This window comes from Macaca nemestrina, chromosome 13 (assembly GCF_043159975.1).
Source record: "Macaca nemestrina isolate mMacNem1 chromosome 13, mMacNem.hap1, whole genome shotgun sequence".
Taxonomy (NCBI): domain Eukaryota; kingdom Metazoa; phylum Chordata; class Mammalia; order Primates; family Cercopithecidae; genus Macaca; species Macaca nemestrina.
The window spans coordinates 62,485,098-62,502,080 of NC_092137.1; the positions used below are offsets into that span (position 1 = coordinate 62,485,098).

At 44.3% G+C, this 16,983-nt stretch overlaps 1 protein-coding gene across 8 annotated transcripts in view; it reads left to right on the plus strand.

Annotated features, from left to right (window-relative positions):
• The window catches only part of LOC105465119 (UDP-GlcNAc:betaGal beta-1,3-N-acetylglucosaminyltransferase 2), a 325,143-nt gene that overhangs the window by 21,162 nt on the left and 286,998 nt on the right, over positions 1-16,983 (plus strand). For 5 of the 8 annotated variants that reach the window (XM_011713368.3, XM_011713367.3, XM_071076780.1 and 2 more), the window contains one exon: positions 11,219-13,739. The exons of the other annotated variants lie outside the window; for them this stretch is intronic. In XM_011713368.3, the coding sequence (XP_011711670.2) occupies positions 11,228-12,421 (1,194 nt within the window). In that variant the 5' untranslated portion in view covers positions 11,219-11,227 and the 3' untranslated portion in view covers positions 12,422-13,739. Of the gene's footprint in view, positions 1-11,218; positions 13,740-16,983 lie in introns of those variants that run through there. 8 annotated transcript variants of the gene reach the window in all.

Consider the following 16,983-nt stretch of genomic DNA (forward strand, 5'->3'; position numbering starts at 1 on the left):
GCTCCCCCCAAAATTTGATAAGACAAATCACATATACCTGTATTCTGTCAGAGGTGAGTTAGAGATCTGATGACAGAAGACAAACCACTCTTCCCCCTGTGAACTGAATCTGCTTTAGAGAAATTAAGTCTTTGGGACTACAAAGCCAACTAAAGTTGTAATCATGGGCATCCAACTTGGAGTTCTTCATTTTTTCCCTTATTTCATGTTCCTATGTGATGTGGTCAGTTTTCTGTTTTAAGTAGATGGGAAATGAAAGAAGGCACATTCCTCCGGTCCATCCAGCAGCAACTGCACATGTCCACTTAGCCGCAGCTGCACATGTCCTCTTCCTAGCAGCCCTGGGCCCCACCAGCTCCTACCTGCCCTCCAGTGTGGCCTCAGAACCTGTCTGTCCATGAACTGGCTGTGTCCATCTCTGCCTGGAGACACTCTGTGCCCCTACCCCATCTCTTGCCTGCCCTGCTTCTCCCTGCATTTTCTGAAATTTGCCCTATTAGAAGCCCCACTCAGGTCCTGCCTTGTCCCCTGCTGTTGACTAAAGGGCTGTCACGTATTACCTCTGCCAATTCAGTGTACAGGACACATGTTTTATACCCCCTTTTCCACAGACTTAAATAAAAATGTTGTTAGAGATGACTCTGGGTTGGTGATGTAGAGATCTATAACTTATGCCAGTTTTTAAGTATTGCCTTTATGCTCCAAATTCACCCTCAGTTGCCTGATCTCTGAAAATGGGTCTGGGCCCTTTAAATGTCTTTTCTTTGCCTTTTGTAAGTAGAGGGCTCTGAAGGGGACCTTGTAGGAGGAAGGGATTTTTCTTCCTGATTTCATGTGTACACACGCGCGTGCTTTTCCTGCACTCCTATATTCCTGCAGGGCACACCTTTCTCCAGCATCCGCTGCTCTGTTTTCTACAGCTCTGGCATCAGTGGTGGGACCAGGAGCCTAAGACTGGGTGGACCTCATCCAGCCCAGATCATTGCTCCCTACAGCCTCTCAGCCCCCATGTATGTACCTCAAGCCCCCTCTGGTGCTGGCCGTCTGGTGAGCTAGTCACCTGATCTTTGTCCTGAGCACAACCCTAAGCTGCTCTGGCCTAGCATATGCATTGATGTGGCAAGCTCCTACAGAGGGAGGCCTCTTCACTCCGGGTCCAGCAGCACCCGATGACTCCCTGTGTGTGCCCCTCCTTCCTTCTGCCTGCTTGACTGTCTATATACCCAGCCTTGCTTGCCTGCACCCTAGAAGGTTGCTCCTGCTGCTTGGTGACTGTGGGTGATCTCTGGCCTAGGTACCCAGGAATTTTTCTGCCATCTTTACTTTCTTCAACAAACTCAGAAAAACCCCCTGCCCTACCTAATTTTGGGGGATATTTTTCATCTGTTTCAGGGCATCCTTTAGATTGTTGTTCCATCTTTATAGTTACTCAGGTATCATATTTGTTGTATTAAACTTCCCTTGCTTAGATTACCGCCTGGTTTCTACCTGCTAGTTGAACCCAGACTGAAAAACATTCTGTGCAGCTCACCTAAGCAGGCAGAAGGATGAATCAGAGAGAAGTCTTTAGAAATTTCTCCGAGGGCTCACTGAGAGCCTGCCAGAATACGCTTGCTTGTACACAGGTCCTAGAGGTTGGAGTGGAAGCATTTACCAAGCCATGTACAAGCTCTTACCAAGGGCTTCCAAAATGCATTAAGCTCCCCGGGAAGGGACTGCTTGCATTCCAGCATTTTTGTTTTCTTTCTTTTTTTTTTTTTTTTGAGATGGAGTCTTGCTCTGTTGCCCAGGCTGGAGTGCAGTGGGGTAATCTCGGCTCACTGCAAGCTCCACCTCCTGGGTTCACACCATTCCCCTGCCTCGGCCTCCCAAGTAGCTGGGACTACAGGTGCCCACCACCACACCCGGCTAATTTTTTGTATTTTTACTAGAGATGGGGTTTCACCGTGTTAACCAGGATGGTCTCAATCTCCTGACCTTGTGATCCGCCCGCCTCGGCCTCCCAAAGTGCTGGGATTACAGGCGTGAGCCACCGCGCCTGGCCCCAGCATTTCTTTTCTAAAATGACTCAGCTGGGGCAACATGAGGAGACCTCATCTCTACAAAAAAAATTTAAAAATTAGTGGGGTGTGGTGGTGCATCCCGGCTACTCGAGAGGCTGAGATGGAAGGATTACTTAGGCCTGGGAGGTTGAGGCTGCAGTGAGCCGTGATTGGGCAACTATAGTCTAGCCTGGGCGACAGTGGAGACCCCGTCTCAAAAACAAAAAATGATTGTTCCACCTTAGGTAAGTAGATGCCCCCAGGTTGCAAATCTGTACTAAGGATCTTCCTCTAGATATGCTTACCATGACTGTCACGGCCTTGTAGGTAACAATTGCTGGAGGTCCATCCCTCTCCAGAAAGGAGGTAGAGATGCCCCATTTTGGAATAGGGTGCAGGAGGGATAACGGGTCTGCTGCGGAGGAAGATGGCACCCTCACCTGGAAGCCCTGCTGAATCCCACACACCTGCACTGCTGCACACCCATGTGTCTGCTGCCTTTGGTGGTCTGGGGCTGACTGTGGGAAATGAGGGGGCAGCTGTACTTCTCACCCCAGTTCACCTCTTCAGATCTTGTCCCCACCCTCACGTCTAATACAGAGTCAGCACTGCTGAAATTCTTGTCTCCCCTAAGTCTAGCAAGTTATTTAAATTTTTCTGTTACCCTTTAGTTCTTAATAAGTGAGAGTTTTCTATAAATATGTCTGTAATTCAGCACATGTGGTTTTTCCATTGTCATCTCTTAGGAGAAAGTGTGTATATATATTTAATTAATCTGGTTTCTACTGAACACTGTGTTCAGTAAACTTGGCCGGATGACCAAAGTATCTGTTCCTTTAGCAAATGCTGGGTGAGTCTCAGGTACTATGTGCTGGAGTGTAATGGTGGTGCAGTGTGAAGACCTTAATTGTGGAGGGTGCCCAGGTAGAGGCATCCTGACCAGGAGCAGACTGCCTGACTCCTGGGCAGTGAGGCTGGTGTTTAGGCTGGGGCATACCCTTGGGCAGGAAATCTCTTAGAAGAGAGAGAGAAGTGATAAAGCCCTGAGTTCAACCTCTGGGAGTGGAGAAGAAAGGAGTTCTAGAAAACAGACACGTAGCTAGAGTTAGGTTCTCAGGGAGCAGTAGCATATTGGTGGTGGTCTGGGGGAACTGGGGGAACAGCATGAGCAGGAAGGGTGTGTGCAGGGGACTGAAGACTTGGGAAATAGGACGTATTTGGGAGCATAGTGGGAAATGAGGCTGTAGGCTATTGCAGGCTCTGTGGAATAGAGGAAAGATGAAGAGGGAGCTACCAGTGGCGTTATAGAAGTAGGAACCCAGGACCTGGCTCCTGGCTGAATGTGCAGAGCAGGAAGCAACTCAAGGTAATGTGGGGTTTTCACCAGGTGCCTGGGAACTTGATCCATTGCACAGAGGGGCCTGAGGAAGAGGGACTCCATAAGGCATGTGGAAGCTAATATCTGGAGTTAGATGGTTGACCCGTGAACCCTCCTTTTGGAGGTGATGCTCATGGCATTGGATGGATGAGTTTGTAGAGAGAAGACTTACTAAAGAGGCAGTGAAGGACGGAACTTTGAGAAATGTGCTTCATTTAGGGTTTGATGGAGAAGGCAGACCCCTGAAGAGCTATTGGAGGTTGCATCATCCCATTTTACAAAGGAGAAAAGTGAAGCTTAGAGAGGTTGGGTAACTTGCCTAAGGTCACACAACCAGTAGGTAGCATAACCAGAATTTAATTCTGGTCCTCTCATTCCAGATGCCAAACTGGTTTTCCAATCTGAAAATGGATCTGGGACATCTCCATCCTCAAACATCTGCTACCCTTATTTTTAAATCACATAATCTGAGGACCTAAAACCATTTTCAGTTTTACTAAAGGCAGGGCAGGATTGCCTCTGGGAGGGTTAATTCCCTTCTCCTTTTTCCCCAAAAGTTCTGTATGTGTTTATTTGAAGAATACATCTGGTGGCTAATTTGATTTGAAATGATGAATATCATTTGAGTAAATCGGCCACACCGGGCTTTTGGGGGGTTGTAATCAGTGGGGACCAGAATGTGTCCTGCCAGATGCTTTGATGTATAATGTCGCCTGTGGGACTGTGTAGGTGAGTAGATTCATTATAAATATGCTTCCCTTTTAATTTTGAACATGAAGGCTAAAAGTAATGGCTGGGAATCAAATTGCTTAAATCTAGCTGACAGTTGTTCCGTTAGTTAGACTGGAGAGCGGAGGCAAACCATCCTCTTAGCTTAGTGCCAGCCTCTTGGTGAGGGAGTCGTGGAGTTCTGAGGCTTCCTTGCCCTGGCGAGAACCCCGGCCAGGCCTCTTTCTCCAATCAAGGAACAAGCTCTAGCTGTGGCCCAGCTCTTCTGGTCCCACTGAGCTGTTCCACTCACACCCTTATCACCCTACCATCTGCCAGCAGTGCTAGGAGCTGTTCTCTCCCCTAGAGCCACTCAGCTGCAAACTGTCTCTGTCTCTGTTTTTCCAAGCAAAACCTGGAAAGGGCTGGCAAGGACCAGGCAACAGATGGGATAGCCAGAGAGGTGAGGACTTAGGTAAACCACTCTTGCCAGACTCCCAGATGTGGCGGGGGAGGGCAAAGGGCAGAACGAACATGCTCCTCTGGCCTCACGATATGACAGGGGGCTTGGGCTCTTTCCCTCTGAGGATTCATGTGTCCCGTTTGAGCAGGAAAGTGAGCAGGAACCAGGATGCCCCCTAGACACGGAGGCTGCTAGCTCTGACACTGCTGGGGTGTAGTCAGAAGCGTGGATTTCCAGCCCCTTTCTCTCAGCCTGAGTGGGTGGGGGTGACTGGTCATTTTATTTCATGGTTACAAGGAGGCCTTGCTTTTCTTTCATCCTTAATCTTGGTAGTAGGAGAAAGTGCAGGGCAGTCTTGGCACAGGTCTTGGGTCTGGCTTGGACGTATTGCTCGTTCTAGCCCTGGCTAGTTACTGTTGGGCATTTCTTTAGCTTGCCTGAGCCCATTGGTGGGGGAATCAGACCCTGCCTGAGTTCTGGGAGAGAGTCCTCATGGCTGTTGGTGGTCACATTCAAATGTTTTCTGGCCAGCAACTTTGCTTCAGTGCTACAGGGCTCTCAGAATTGAAGGGAACCTTTTTAGGGTTATTGGGTTCTGCGATTCCCAGTCTAGTGTCTATGAATGAAACATTGGAATTGTTTCAGTATTTGAGCCCTAAGGAAAATAGCCTGTGTGAGCTAAGTAGGTATTGAAGACCTTTGCTTTGGTCAGAGTTAAACTAACTGAAGGTCATCTCATGTGGATGGGTGGGAGGGAGGCCTGGGGGAGGAGGGATCATAGCTTCTGATTTTTATTATTATTTTTATTTTAAGAGATAGGGTCTCACTCTATCACTCAACCTGGAGTACAGTGATACAATCTCGGCTCACTGCAGCCTGGATCTTCTGGGTTCAAGCAGCCCTCCCACCTCAGCATCCTGGGTAGCTGGGACCACAGGTGCATGCCACTATGCCCAGCTAATTTTTTTTTTTAATGTAGACATGGGGTCTTGCTGTGTTGCCCAGGTTGGTCTTGAACTCCCGGGCTCAAGCATTCCTCTCACCTTGGCTTCCTAAAATGTTGGGATTACAGGCGTGAGCCATGGCGCCCAGCCCATAGCTTCTGATTACTAGAACAGTAGGACAATAGGAAAATGGGTGCCTCTGAAAACACGATGGTTTTGCATGGAAGTTAAAAAAAAAACAAAAACAAAAAAAACAGCCTCTTAGCCAAGAAACTAAGGTCTTGAGAAATTGGCTTCCCCAGGGTCATGGAGAAAGTCCACGTGAGTCACTGTCTGTTTTCACAGCTTGGTAATCTTTCCCATGTTCCAGTGCAGTGTGTAGAAGAAACCAGAACTAGAAGGCCTGGGCGCAAGCCCTGACTCCATCACTTACTGGCTGGGAACCTGGGACTCTCAAAGCCTCATTTGTTCTCATTTTCTTTTAGGAGAGAGATGAATGGAGGCTGCATTTTGCCCAGAGTGTAACCTGTAGAGTCACTAATGTTACTTAGGATAGTACACTGCCTCCCACATCTGATTGTTGACTCGTAGTTTTGTGGGTTAAAATGTATAAATATAGAGCTTTTAAAAAATTACCTCTAAGAGGATTAACCATGGAAAATAAGCCCCAAATCTCTTCAGTTCCTGCAATCATAACCCTGTGCAGCAGCATTTGCTTCCGTGATTGTGTGATGCTTGAAAACTCGCACTCTGGAGGTATCATTGCCTGGGTTTGAGTCCCGGCTCTACCATTTACCAGCTGTATGACGGACAAGTTCAGTTACCTGTCCACCCCCCGCAGCGTCCCCCACCCCATACCTCAGCGAAATAAGTAGTGGGAGTTTAGAGTATCTGCCTCAAAGGACTGCTGGTGCCTGGGACATATTTGTTAAGGCAGGTGTGTTCATGTTTCACTATTTTCATGTAGGAACCCTTAGGAGGTGGCACAGGCACAAGGGAAGGTGTGCAGGTAATAGGGATAGGTGTTGTGACAGCCTCTATGCAGCACTGCAGGGGGCGAATACAGCAATGCTGGCACAGGCCGGGGTGGGCTGTGGAACAGGGAACCCCGCATGGGGCTGTGTGCCGTGTCCCAATCCCCAGCGTGCGCAAGAGGCTGCTTACAGGGCAGACAGTTGGGCAGCGGTAAAGGATGTGAAAACACTCTCTCATCCCACCACCCTGAATAAACCCACTTTGTTTCTGTGTGTATTTTATCTAGGTTGTCACGTAGTTTCGGCATCATGTCTGTCCTGTTTTGTAAGCCATTTTTCAGCTAAGGTTTTCTGTTATACTGTCTTTCTAAATATTTTAATTTCATTAAACAAAGCCAACTGAAGTTTGAAAACTGTTCCGTCCCTGTTGGGGACAAGGTAAAAAGCTAAGTTCGCTTTGTGTTTGTGTATGGGGTTTTCTCTCATTTCTGTTACAATAAAAAGTCTATGTTTCACAGCAAGAGTTTATAACATCTTCCCCCAGCTTTGGGGTAAGTTTTCTTAAATTCTTCTTACGCAATGTAACTTCCTGCTGAAGAAAGACATTGGAATTGGGTTTTCTGTCTGCGATGGGAATATTTAGTCAGATATTTAGAGAGCTTTTTCCCACAGATATTTTTATGGGGGTCACTGCTTTATCTTCCCTTCCATGAACTTGGCTTTTTTCTCAGAGCCTACTAGAAGCCGAGTTCTCACGCAAGACACTGTGCTCAGGTCACAAGTGCACGATGACATTTAACCTTGATGGAAATGTGCAGTTGAGAATCTTGTGTTTTCCACCTTCTTCTTCAGATTGGCTTGAAAGAAATACCCTTTAGCAAGTAATGGGAAGAGTTGCCTCAAATTGAGCCTTTGGGAATCTTAAGTCTTTTACGAGAAAGGCTGATCTGTTTCCTGACGGGGGACTGGGAGCTCGTAGGTGCCCCCATTTCCCTTTCTTTGGAGCCTCTTCGTAACTATCAGTTTTCCATGATCCCATGCCATAGTCAGCCTGTGGGACTTCACTGCTGACCTGGACCAGGTAACTAGAATGTGGTTGAGCCTCATAGAAAAAAATAAGAGATCCAGACAGTCCTGGATTGGGATCCAGAAGGTGGTCTTGTCTAAGCCTTGTCACTGAACTCTTCCATAATATTCAGGCAAATCATCAGTCCCCTCTGAGCTTCCATTTTCTCCTGGTAAAGTGGTATGCCGTCTGCTTCCCTTAGGGGGTGAGAATGAGAAATGAGCAGGAAAATGGCCTGCGGCCTGGAGGCCTTGAGCACTTAAATGAAAGGTGAGAGTCGTGTTCCCGGGAAGGCCATTGATTAGTCCCTGTGTCTTGAGCCAAGATGATATGAGAACTGTACCGTGGCATGGCCTTGACTGAGGAAATAAAAGGCTGAATTGTAGCAGGTGAAATTGGAAATCTCGCCAGGGATCAGCAAGCTTATTCCTCAAAGCATCCTCAAAAGAATGCTGTTTTCCGTGATAGAGGCTTCACGTGTCTGTGGTTGGATTCCAGTTATTCATGGCCTCCCCTATAATCTAGATGTATAAACTTGTTAAATTACCTGGAGTCACTTTTACATATTATTCACCCTGTATCTTTCCTAGGAGAATTAGCTCTGGAAGTTCACAACCCCCTATGTAAAGTACTGTGCTTCCCTTTTTTCTTCCCTAAGCTGTCCTCTTTTACTCTAGAAATTTTGGTAAAGGTCTATCAATGTTTTAAATCCCTTTACTGAGTTAAATTTTTCCGGGTATTTAGCTGTTCATAGTATGTGCTGTTTTTTCCTGAGTAATCTTGCTCTGTCGCCCAGGCTAGAGTGCAGTGGCATGATCTCGCCTCACCGCAACCTCAGCCTCCCGAGTAGCTTGGACTACAGGAGTACACCAGCATGCCCAGCTCCTTTTTTGTATTTTTAGTAGAGGCAGGGTTTTGCTATGTTGGCCAGGCTAGTCTCAAACTCCTGGCCTCAAGTGATCTGCCCACCTCGGCCTACCAAAGCGAAGTGCTGGGTTTACAGGTGTGAGTCACTGTGCCTGGCCCCTTTGCAAATCTTTCTCTTTATTGTAGTTTTTCATCATCACACATTTCCTGCTGCCCTCCTTCCAGCCTAGGAAGGGCCTGAGACCTAGAGACAGCAGTACTGGGTCAAGGGCTCACTTTAGCATTAGGAGAATTGTCCCAAGTTAGAACCTTTTCTTTTTGAGAAGTATTTGAGAAGTAACTGGAGTTATCACTGAAATCTCCAGAGGCATGAGGTTAGGTTTTTCAAGAATAGTTTCGGGGGCAGGGGACCAGGAAGTGGGTGCCGCTGATTGGCTGCAGATGCAATCAAGGCCATGTGCTGAGTCTGTGGGGGTCGGGGGAGTCAGGAGTCTCTAGTCTGGGTGGGGTAAGTCTGCAAAACATCTCAAAAGACCAATCTGAGGTTCTATAATAGTGGTGTTAACTACAGGAGCACTTGGGGAAGTCAAAGATCCTGTGGCCTCTGGCCGCATGACTCCTGAGCAGTAAGGGATTATAAAAACTGTGCTTACATTTTAGCAGAATTCAGGTCCCTCTCAATCCTAATCTTGTGACCTTTCATTAGCCTCAGCCCCCTGAACAAAGAAGGGATCAGTTTTATGGAGGGACTGTTACCATCTGTGCTTCCAAGTTAAACCGTAAACTAAATTTCTCCCGTGGTTAGCTTGGCCTATGCCCAGGAATGAGGGGAGACAGCCAGCCTGTGAGTGTAGACGCAAGATATGGAGTCAGCCATGCTAGATTTCTCACTATCCATAATCTTTGCAAAGGTAGTTTCAGCAGTAGTAAATACAAGCAACCAGATTAAGATCTGCTAGACAGATCTTTAGAGACACACAATAGCTTGTGAATTCCTTGTTGATCTCATCTGGGCTCTCTAATACGTTTTACAGCATTCTCAGCATGACAGATATTCTTCTACTTTAGTACTGTTTGTTAGAATCCAGTGAACCTAAAAATCTTCTTTTAAAAAGCAAATACTAGATTAAAATAGTCACAAAACTTTCTTCTAGAAGTTGGAGAAGTGTAGCTACCTTTTGGCATGGTACAGTCTTGGAATCTGTTTGCCTTGGCTGGTATTCCAGTCTGCCCTTCTCTAAATGTGTACCTCCTCAGGTATAAAATGGGAATGAGTAATAGTACCTAAGGATAAATTCCCCGTTGAATTAACCTGATAAGAAAATCCTCAGCTCTTTATAGAACATTGCCATTCCAGTTTTTTGGGCTGTCTTTTAATGTCACCTTGGCTTAAATGTTTTCTTATATAGGCCATCCGTGTCAATAGTGTTAAAACCTTGGATATCCCCAGCAAACCATCTCATTACTCATTCTTTATTCTTCCATTGCCCACAGCCTGAAATCCTTTGATATTTCACTAAAAGAGCATTTATATTTCCCTTTTTCTTTTTGCTACAAACAATAGATATCTTAAGTATACACTTTAGGTTTTGACAAATGTATACATCCATGGAGCCTTCGTCAGAATCAAGACCTACATGGTACATTTCTGTACCCCAGGAAGTTCCCTCCTATCCTTCTCCAAGCCCACCACCTCCATCACTTTCAGATTTCTAGAACCTAAATTCATTTTGGCTGTTCTTGAAGTTAATATAAATAAAAATTTGGTTCTGGCCTTCATTCACAATGTAATGTTGTAATGTTTCATTCACTATAGTTTCCCTTTCTGTTGCCGAGGGATATACCGTTGTATGCAGATGCCACAGTTTGCATTGGTTCTGTTGATGATACTTGGGCTGTTGCCAGTTTTTGGCTATTGGGATAAAGCTGTCCTGCATCCGCTTTCATTTTCTCTCTCTGAGATGCTCTGTGGTTCCGTGTCTCCTGCTTCCTAGCCCTGCAACCCTGGGCAAGTGTCTTAATCTCTCTGCTTGGGTTTCCTCATCTGTAAAATGGTAGGTTGGAAAATAACTCAGGGTTGGGACTAGCATTAAAAAAAGAGAGAGAAGGTCAGACACGCCTATAATCCCAGCACTTTGGGAGGCTGAAGTGGGAGGATCACCTGAGGTCAGGAGTTTGAGCCTAACCTGAGCAACGTAACCAGTCCCTGTTTCTACATTTTAAAAACTTGAAGTTTTTCAAATAAAATAGAACTTGAGAGTGAATGACACGGAACTGCACACAGTGCATCATACATGTAAATAGTTTTGTGTGTGTATGTGTATACTAAACTGTAAAATGTATTTGTTATGACTTAGGCAAATCAGTTTGCCAAGCACTGTATGTGCCTTTGTAAGCAAGGAAGTTGAACTCTCCTGAGGTTGTGTAGTAACAGGTATCTCTAGCTTCAGCATGTCTACAGCAATCACTTTCATAGTGCTTGCTGTGAGCCCAGGTACTATGTTAAAAGCTTTCCATATAACAACATATACTCCTCACAACCATCCTTTGAAGTGGACTTGATTCCCATTTTATATATGGAGAAGCAGAAACATGGACTATCCCACTTGCCCATGGTCACAAAGCTGGAAAGGAAGGGCCAAGATTTGAACCTAGGCAGTGCAAGTGTAGAGTCTTTGCTATAAACTACTATTCCTGGGGAGACAAGTAAAATAAATTGTATGTGCAAATGCATATTGATAGTTAATTGATGCAATACTCCACCCCTTTGTTCCAGATATGAGAAATGAGTGTTGGACGTCGAAGAATAAAGTTGTTGGGTATCCTAATGATGGCAAATGTCTTCATTTATTTGATTATGGAAGTCTCCAAAAGCAGTAGCCAAGAAAAAGATGGAAAAGGGGAAGTAATAATACCCAAAGAGAAGTTCTGGAAGATATCTACCCCTCCTGAGGCATACTGGAACCGAGAGCAAGAGAAGCTGAACCGGCAGTACAACCCCATCCTGAGCATGCTAGCCAACCAGACGGGGGAGGCGGGCAGGCTCTCCAATATAAGCCATCTGAACTACTGTGAACCTGACCTGAGGGTCACATCAGTGGTTACAGGTTTTAATAACCTGCCGGACAGATTTAAAGACTTTCTGCTGTATCTGAGATGCCGCAATTATTCACTGCTTATAGATCAGCCGGATAAGTGTGCAAAGAAACCCTTCTTGTTGCTGGCGATTAAGTCCCTCACTCCACATTTTGCCAGAAGGCAAGCAATTCGGGAATCCTGGGGCCAAGAAAGCAACACGGGGAACCAAACCGTGGTGCGAGTCTTCCTGCTGGGCCAGACACCCCCAGAGGACAACCACCCCGACCTTTCAGATATGCTGAAATTTGAGAGTGACAAGCACCAAGACATTCTTATGTGGAATTACAGAGACACTTTCTTCAACTTGTCTCTGAAGGAAGTGCTGTTTCTCAGGTGGGTAAGTACTTCCTGCCCAGACACTGAGTTTGTTTTCAAGGGCGATGATGATGTTTTTGTGAACACCCATCACATCCTGAATTACTTGAATAGTTTATCCAAGAGCAAAGCCAAAGATCTGTTTATAGGTGATGTGATCCACAATGCTGGACCTCATCGGGATAAGAAGCTGAAGTACTACATCCCTGAAGTTGTTTACTCTGGCCTCTACCCACCCTATGCAGGGGGAGGGGGGTTCCTCTACTCCGGCCATCTGGCCCTGAGGCTGTACCATATCACTGACCAGGTCCATCTCTACCCCATCGATGACGTTTATACTGGAATGTGCCTTCAGAAACTCGGCCTCGTTCCAGAGAAACACAAAGGCTTCAGGACATTTGATATCGAGGAGAAAAACAAAAATAATATCTGCTCCTATGTAGATCTGATGTTAGTACATAGTAGAAAACCTCAAGAGATGATTGATATTTGGTCTCAGTTGCAGAGTGCTCATTTAAAATGCTAAAATAGATACAAACTCAATTTTGCATAGAAAGGTGTATTTTGAATAGTTTCCATGTTGTGTTCTCACATTAGAGTAATTTCTATATTAAACCATGAAAATTGCCTTTACGAGTGAGATCCATTTGAGGGCCTCTAAACCCTTCAATGTGGTACTCACGTGAAGAGGGAAAGCGGAAGATGGTCATTTTTTTACGGATAATATGGCAGGATGATTGGTTCTGATCTTACCAGCTAGTGGTCATTTTTGAAAAACTTGTACCCTCTTATCTGAAATCATGTTTCTGGAATTTGACCATTTTAAGTTATTTTGCTTGCCCTCTTCTATAATATTCCTACTTCCCATAATAATGACTGATTTATTCGTAATTCAGGTGTTTATAAACATATTGGCTACAAAGACTTTGTTAAACGTGATCCGGTGATTTTCGTGAAATGGAATTATGTTTATTTTTATGGGATTTGGGTAAATTTTAAATTGTCCAGAAAACTGAACTTTCAGTTATCAATTGTGGAATTCAGTTTTTCAATTGTGGAAATTTCCTGCTACCCCAACAGTATTTTTGTGTGTTAATTAATTTTGCAAAATAAGAATCATTGTGTGACACTCATCTAATTTATCTTGTTGTGATCTTATGGTCATAATAAGGAGAAAGAGGGTTTAATTTTTCTTATATTTGGTTTGCTGGGTGGTACCATAGTCTAATTTTAGTATTTGAAAATGAGTATGATTCCTTAATGGCCAGCTGAAGATTGAATTGCCCCTAACAACCGTATTGTGTTAGTGAATTTTCAATGTGGACCAGGAAAGCATATGTAACTTTTGAACTTGAGTGAAAAGATTGAAGTTGCAGACTTTTGCATAGATGGTTTGTCAATTTAAAACTCCAGAATTTATTATTGCCATATTTCCACATGCTGCTTATACAAGATTATTATTCTGAGTAGTAATTGCTTCCCTGTCTATGTAGAAGTGCCTGTTTTTATTTATTGTTCAGATCAAAGACCAAAACATTTTCTTAAATATATTTTATGTAATATTTTATTTGTATACAGTGTTGTTGATGAAATATTTAACTAGAGCATGATATTTTAAATGTTAAGATATAACATATGTTAAATAAAACTGTTATTTTTGAATTTTAAAACTTGTTTTTTTGGGGGTATGAACTACTAGAGTTTAAAATTCTGCCAAACTATTATATATGTACTATTGTGTATCATACTTTCTTGAAATATTTTTGTTTATAGAATTGAAGGTTCTTTATCAGATGGGATACTGGGGACTATAAATAATGGAAATAAAGCCACTGTATTTTTAATTGTTTGTGTAATGTGTAATCTATAATCCTTTTGTTTCCCATATTTGAAAACATTTTCCCTGAAAGAGGCCAGTTTCCCCCCAAAAACCATTACAGTGGTGTTGAACTATCGCTGTCTCTCAGTGCGTCATCCATCTTTGCATTTAAAATCCCCAAAGTGCTTTCCCGTTTAAAGTCTTTAAAGAAAAGTGAGAATATTTATTTATGCTTCCCTTTTCAGTGAGTATAAGTAATTTAATTAGGGAGTGGTGTGGCATTGTAAAGATTGTGTTATCCTAAGCCATTTCTATTTTGGAGTTTGTAGCCACAAAGATGAAATACAGAGGCAGCCTTGACTACTCGATTTCCTTTCATAGACCCATGTTGAGAAGACACTACTAACGTCCAGTGGGAAACGAGTAGACGATTGATGAAGCTCAAAAAACAGAAGGGTTAGTGTTATAAGAGCAAACTGTCTTCTGTTTGGAATATGGAAGCCATTTCTGAGCAAGTATGAGGACACAGGTACTTGATTTGAGATTGAAGACTATTTTCAGCCTGGTCTTCCTGAAGGTTTCCTGGGGCCTGCATCTGCCTTCTACTCCTGTGGCTGCTAGCACACACCTCCCAGACGGCCACATTGCCACATTATGGTTAGAGAAGAGTAAAGAAGTAAAGAAGCTCTGAGAACATTCACAGGTAATTGGATCACATTTGCATTTGTCCATATAACCTGACCACGCATTCTCAGGTAATAGGTTCCTCCTCTCAGAGGAATTTCAACTTTTTTATTGTTAGGGATTCCCCTTCCCTGAGGTTTCAAGTCTCTTGTAGAGAAAGAAGAGATGGAGCAGGTTTTTGAATGAGGTGTGGAAGGCCACTGGGGGGCCTTTTCTGAGCCTTCAGTCCACGTGTGTGCTGTTATTTGAATATGAGTTCTTGGTGCTGATGACATTTGGATGAGATGATCTCTGGCCTTTCATTTGGCAGAAGTTCTTGTGCAATGGCTGCCCCAGCCCACCACCTGGTCATTGCTGCCCTGTGACATGGACCTCATGGACTTTTCAGCAGAGCACATTAGGTTTTAGAGCGTTACACATGCTTGGGCTCCGTTATGGCACTGACCCTTAAATCCAGGAAGGCCTCTCTTGGTGCCCACAATATGGGTTCTCACCTGATCCCCCATCTCACGGGTGGAACTGCTATAAGTCTAACTTCTTCTTTGAGAACTGCTTAACAATTTAGGCCTCAAGGGAAACTGGCATTTTGGGCCCTTTTCTTGGCTATTCCCAAGTCATGTTGATTTTGGGTTTGAAGGTCAAGAAGGCTGAAAGAGCATTGCCAGGGTTTGGACTATTCATGAACCCAAGCAGGTCTTAAGAAAAGGATGCAAGAGACAAGAATGGCTCATTCCCATTCCTGATCCTGGTTATACCTATCTCCTTTCTTGAGATGGTCAAGAGAGGCCGGAAAGAAGAACAGGAAGTTGTGGGAGTGGCTTTGTTACACTTGGAAGTTGAGTCAAGAATTAAAGACACCCAAAGTGGGCCATCTCCTATTCGTCAACTCCTGACTGGTGGTGATGCGGAATATTTGATGTCCTGGGTCATCTTGACTTTCTCAGATGCAAAAAGGGTGACTTTACTAATGCAAAGGATGGGAAGCTGAGATGAAGCCTTCACTTGGGTCAAAAGTTTAACTTCCCCATGATTTGCAAGATGGAGTGAAAATTCTTGTTTCTTGCCTAGAACAGGAAAATACATACTTTACATGCTGGGCTATTGAGGCTATGAAGTTAGATTTTCCTTAACATAAATCCAATTGCTAGAAACATTTGCCAAATAAGATTTCTTGAACTGAACTTCATTTGCATTAATATGAAAAATTGAAATATTGCGACTCATGAAGGTCTGAAAGTAATACACTAAAAAAAAAAGTTTTGCCCTTAATATCATATCTTGAAAGGTAGAGGCCAAGGATGAAGGACTTTTGTCTTTAAAGAGCCCTAAAAAAGCTTGTTTGCTCACATGATATGAATTACCATATTGGTTATAAATGTGCAACTTTCTATATACTACTAAAAGCACTGCCAATATGATTTTTATCAGTTGTGCCTCAATTACAGAGATACTAAAATGTGACATCTTAATTAAATATTACATCATAGAATAATTGAAATACAGCATGAGCCTTTATGTATTTTTTTTTTTTCCTTTTTTTTGAGACGGAGTCTCGCTCTGTCGGCCAGACTGGAGTGCAGTGGTGCAATCTTGGCTCACTGCAAGCTCCGCCTCCTGGGTTCACGCCATTCTCCTGCCTCAGCCTCCTGAGTAGCTGGGATTACAGGCGCCCGCCACCATTCCCAGCTAATAGTAGAGATGGGGTTTCACCGTGTTAGCCAGGATGGTCTTGATCTCCTGACCTCATGATCCGCCCACCTTGGCCTCCCAAAATACTGGGATTACAGGCGTGAGCCACCGTGCCCAGCCTGTCTTTATGTATTTTTTTAAGCCCTTAAATTGAAAGATGGAGTCCTGTTCAGGTACATTTCCTGCTTCTGTCCCTTTGACCTGTATTTATGAATTCTCATCCCAAGCCACCCTGGTGGCTTTTAAGCTTTGCCAGTTGCTTTCTTCTTGGCTGTTGTTCATGGTGAAAGGGGATATATTAACTGCACTGAAGCAGCGAGAGTAGTTTTAATTTGATTGTAATCCAAGGGCTTATTTCTAAGTCAAGGGCCTGGCAGTTGAACAAAGGTGTTTCCAGCTTCCCGACAGCTGCCCCACGTGGGATTGAAGGGTGGGCCTCTGATGCTCCTCAGGCAATAAGCCACATGGAGAACTTGTAAGTGCTAGTAAGAGCTCACCTCACTGCCTTGGAAACCTACCATCCGAAGCCTACCATCCTGTGACTCGCCCTTTCCCAGCCTGTCTTCAACTCACATCCTCTCTTCCTGCTCATCACCTCAGCCCTTCCTGAAGTTGGCTTTCCTAGCTCTTCTACTGGGCATCAACTTCCACCACCTCTTAAAAAAAAATCTCAAGTACAAAATAAACATCATCCTATCCTTGGTTTGGGTTTTTCCAGAAAACAAACTTTAAGACAGGGATTCTAGTGCGGGTAGATTTTTTTGGGGGAAGTGCAGGTACAAAGTTCGGCAGGAAGTGGCCCTTGGAAAGGCAGCAGATGAGGAGTGTGAAGCCACTGCCACCGTGGGATTGGAGCTCAACCCCACAGGGAATCTGGAGGACGGTGCAGAATACGT